The following is a 4,319-nucleotide window of genomic DNA, read 5'->3' as shown; positions in this document are numbered from 1 at the left end:
CAAGACAGACGGCCCAGAGAATGCCCCAGCCTCTCCCTGGCTCTAGTTTTCTGGGGATGTCAAAAGAGGCCCTCTGCAGATGCTCAGAGGCACTCTCTCTCTCTCTGACAGCCTGGTGGGGGAGATGGGGGCTGGAGTCCGACGTGCTGGAGAGAGGCCGGTCTCTTTCCCATCGGGGCAGGTCAGCCCTGCTCGGTCAAGGAGAGGCTTCCCCAAGCCCTCTGCGTACGGAGCGCCTCGTCTCTGCGCAGCCGGTCCCTTCTCCGCACGGAGACAAGGTCCTAGTCCTCCTGGCCCCAGGTAGACGTCAACCTGAGTAAGATCCTCGCGCTGTGGGCCCATCCGGGCCTTGCCCTGCCAGCACGGATTGGCAGTGCCCCAGAAATGCCCGTACCCCCCACCCTTGTCCTCCGAACAGCTGTGGCTCCTGGGGGCAGATAGGCGCCGGGGGGGGTGTCCAAGGCTAAACCCTGTCCTTGGGCTCGGAAGGGTTGGCATAAAAGGGGCTGCAGCTACTCCCTCCGTCCACTCTGCCATCAGCATGTGGAGACTCCTTGTCGCGTTCCTGCTGGCCACCGAAGGTAAAGCCCAGCACCCGGGCAGGGGCAGGCAGGGCTATGGGGCGCCTTGCTGGGCTCCTGGGAAAGCCGGAGAACGAGGGTCCCATGCCGGGCGAATCTTTTGCGGTTGGGTTTCCCTGCTTCCTTCAGCTGGGCTGGAGGGCTCTCCTTTCTCCCGGGCCACGGAACATCACTCCCAAGAGTTTGGGGGGGGGGGCTGGCTCTGGCCAGTCCTTGGAGGGCGAAGGGCTGTTCAGGCAAAGCAGGCAGGGGTGTGTGGGGGGGGGTGAGGGGGTGTCAGGCTGCTGTGGAAGCAGACACACCTGCTCCCTTTGCACAGCTCCAGGCATGGAATTGGCGTTTGCAGAAGAGGGGGTAGCGGCTGGGCAGTGGCTACCCCCAAATCTTTAGCCGACTCTTTGTACTACTATTTCACTGAGTGTGTGAGTGTGTGTGTGTGTGTGTGTGTGTCTACACACTCATGTAGAGAGTGAGTGGCCAAGAACATCTGGGAAACAGACCTAAAGCCGGAAAGCAACTCCGTGTGACTAGATCAGGGGTAGGCAACCTTGGCTCTTTTATGACTCATGGACTTCAACTCCCAGAATTCCTGAGCCAGCCATGCTGAAGGGAAAGGGAGGGGTTTCCAAGCTGAGCCATGCTGGTTCAGGAATTCTGGGAGTTGAAGTCCACCAGTCATAAAAGAGCCAAGGTTGCCTACCCCTAGACTAGATGGTGTGATTTTTTTTCCCCTTCCGCACAGCCCACGGCTGCGGGGATCCATCCTACTCCCCCGTCCGAACCGGGAGGGTAGTCAACGGAGAAGAGGCCATTCCTTACAGCTGGCCCTGGCAGGTAAGTGGGGCGACACCCCCTCCCCATTCCAAATAGCCCCACCAGAAAGGCAGGGAAAAGAGGGGGGGGCTTCTCTGGAGAAAAGCTGCCCGCCCTGGCAGAGATCATGAAACTGCTAACACAGCACACTCCGGAGGGGGAGAGAAAGGTCAGGGAGAGGGGGGATTGACAGTAACAGCCCACCCCCCTCTTGTTTGCTGCAGGTGTCCCTGCAGTACCAGTCTGGTGACTACTTCTACCACACCTGTGGGGGGAGCCTCATCCACCCCAACTGGGTGATGACCGCCGGACACTGCATCCAGTGAGTCCCCTCGGGCACCCCGGGGATGGGGATGGGGGAGTGGGCGCAGGACGGGCGGAGGAGCCCCTCCGCCCCGAACCTTTCCTGGGGGAGGGAGGTGCCTCTGCCCAACAAGAGGGCTGAAGCAGATCCAGCCCCCCTCCCCGATCTCACCCCGCTCCCCCCTACCATCAGTCCACAGTACCGCTACAGGGTCGTCTTGGGTGACCATAACCTGTTCACGGATGAGAGCACGGAACAGTACATCCTGATTAACTCTGGGGACATCATCGTGCATCCCGGATGGAACCCCAACTGCATCGCCTGCGGGTGAGTAGAAGCGCCCCTGCGGCAATGGAGGCAGAGGGGGGGTGTCTTCTTCCAAAGGAAGTCCCAGGCGGGGAAGGAAAAAGCCCCCCCCCCAAAAAAAACCACCGGCACTTCTTCCAGGGATGACATCGCCCTGATCAAACTCTCCCGCCCGGCTGTGCTCAACGACAAGGTGAAGCTGGCCTGCCTCCCCCCAAGAGGAGAGGTGCCCCCCAACTATGATCCCTGCTACATCACTGGCTGGGGCACGCTTTACAGTAGGTCCTGGCTGAGTGTGTGGGGGGGAAGGTGGGAGGGGGAAGGTGGGTCCTGGAAAGAGGGAAGCCATTCACCGGGTGTCGTTTCTTTTCCAGCTGGAGGCTCCATCCCTAGCAACCTTCAGCAAGCGCTGCTGCCAGTGGTGGATTACCCCCATTGCTCCGAGCCAGACTGGTGGGGAACAACGGTCAAGGAGACCATGGTGTGTGCCGGTGGGGACATCAAAGCCGGCTGCAACGTGAGTAGAGGCCCGGAGGGGTCTAGGGGACAGTCTGGGGTTCGGAGGCTGTGCTGAGATCCGGGCAGAGGAAGCTGGAAACTCCTTTCCTGGATTAGCAGGCCTGGCACTGCCACCCCCTGGCATTGCGGGGAAATAATAACAAAAATAACAACAACAACATAAACACCCCGGACATAACAATTGTCAATAAGAAAGACAAAAAAGTCTGGATAGTGGACGTGGCAGAGCCTGGAGACAGCAGAATAGACGAGAAAGAACCGGAGAAGATAACAAAATACAGAGACCTACAAATAGAAATAGAAAGACTGTGGCAAAGGCAAGCAAGGGTAGTACCAATAGTCATAGGCGCCTTGGGTGCAATCCCAAAACAACTGGAGCACCCTTTGAACACCGTCATCGGCATTGATAAATTCGCCATTAGTCAATTGCAAAAGGCGGCCTTGCTAGGAACCGCTTCCATCCTGCGACAGGATCTGTAATATACCATCAAACATCCACATCTGCCTATCCCAGGTCTTGGATAAGGACTCGATAGGTAGACAAAAATGCCAAATCCAGTCTGAACATCTGGCTGACTGTGCGATGATCCATAATAATAATAATAATAATGGTGAAGAAGTTGGAAGGGACCTTGGAGGTCATCTAGTCCAAACCCCTGCTCAGGCAGGAAACCCTACACCATTTCAGACAAATGGCCGTCCAGTCTCTTCTTAAAAACTTCCAGTGTTGGAGCATTCACCGCTTCTGGAGGCAGGTAGTTCCACTGGTTAATTGTTCTCACTGTCAGGAAGTTTCTCCTTAGTTCTAGGTTGCTTCTCTCCTGGATCAGTTTCCACCCGTTGCTTCTTGTCCTGCCTTCAGGCGCTTTGGAAACTCCCTCTTCTTTGTGGCAGCCCCTGAGATATTGGAACACTGCTATCATGTCCCCCCTCGTCCTTCTCTTCATTAAACTAGACATACCCAATTCCAGCAACCGTTCCTTATGTGTTTTAGCCTCCAGTCCTCTAATCATCTTTGTTTCTCTTCTCGGGACTCTTTCCAGAGTCTCAGCATCTTTTTTACATCGTGGTGACCAAAACTGGATGCAGTATTCTGCCCCTTCCAGCTTTGTGTGTCTGGGCAAAAAGCTCAGTTGCTGGAGAAACCACTCCGAGGATCCTGTCCCTGAGCGGGGGACTCTGTAAGCAGCAGCCACCTCCAAGAGAGACAGGATTATGCACGGAGGGTTGAGGAACGTCCTTATCCTGCCGCTCACAAGCTTTTCAGGCAGCTTAGGGAGGAAAAAAAAAACCCCAGCAAGTTTCTGAGGATGAACTGCCTATTTCAGGGTGACTCCGGCGGCCCCCTCAATTGCCCAGCTGCTGACGGCCGCTGGTACGTCCAGGGAGTGACCAGCTTCGGTTCGGCATGGGGCTGCAACACCTTGAAAAAGCCCACGGTCTTTACCCGAGTCTCGGCTTTCATCCCCTGGATTGAGCAGGTATAGCCCAGCCCCCATATTGGTGGAGGGGAGTGGGATGGAGAGCCCCCCTGCCCAGTTGCTGCCCCCTTCGGAGCTCCCGGTGTCCGTCCCTTCGCCTCCAAGCGGGACAATCCGTTCGACGACGTTTGCTGTGGAGTGATGCCGCCGTTTTCCAAACGGCTTTACCCTTTTCCACCTGCCCACTCGACAGCCTCTGTCCCCTTTGGGTCAGGGAGACAGAGGCAGGCTTGTGGGTCTAGGCCAGGGGTAGGCAACCTTGGCTCTTTTATGACTCGTGGACTTCAACTCCCAGAATTCCTGAGCCAGCACAGC

The 4,319-nt window shown here is 56.8% G+C and overlaps 1 protein-coding gene across 1 annotated transcript; it reads left to right on the top strand.

Moving 5' to 3' along the window:
• Positions 1–541: 541 nt before the first annotated feature.
• LOC107300865 (proproteinase E-like) lies at positions 542–4,010 on the top strand. Its single transcript, XM_015830152.1, has 7 exons — positions 542–581; positions 1,324–1,415; positions 1,619–1,716; positions 1,891–2,025; positions 2,146–2,282; positions 2,379–2,521; positions 3,852–4,010. The coding sequence occupies exons 1-7, from the start codon at positions 542–544 to the stop codon at positions 4,008–4,010; spliced, it is 804 nt and encodes a 267-aa protein (XP_015685638.1).
• The last annotated feature ends 309 nt before the right edge of the window (positions 4,011–4,319 follow it).

The sequence above is a fragment of the Protobothrops mucrosquamatus genome, unplaced genomic scaffold, assembly GCF_001527695.2.
Source record: "Protobothrops mucrosquamatus isolate PMUCROS unplaced genomic scaffold, P.Mucros_1.0 scaffold8865, whole genome shotgun sequence".
Classification (NCBI taxonomy): Eukaryota; Metazoa; Chordata; class Lepidosauria; order Squamata; family Viperidae; genus Protobothrops; species Protobothrops mucrosquamatus.
The sequence above is the reverse complement of the archived record's forward strand: the minus strand, read 5'-3'. Positions and strand labels throughout refer to the sequence as shown.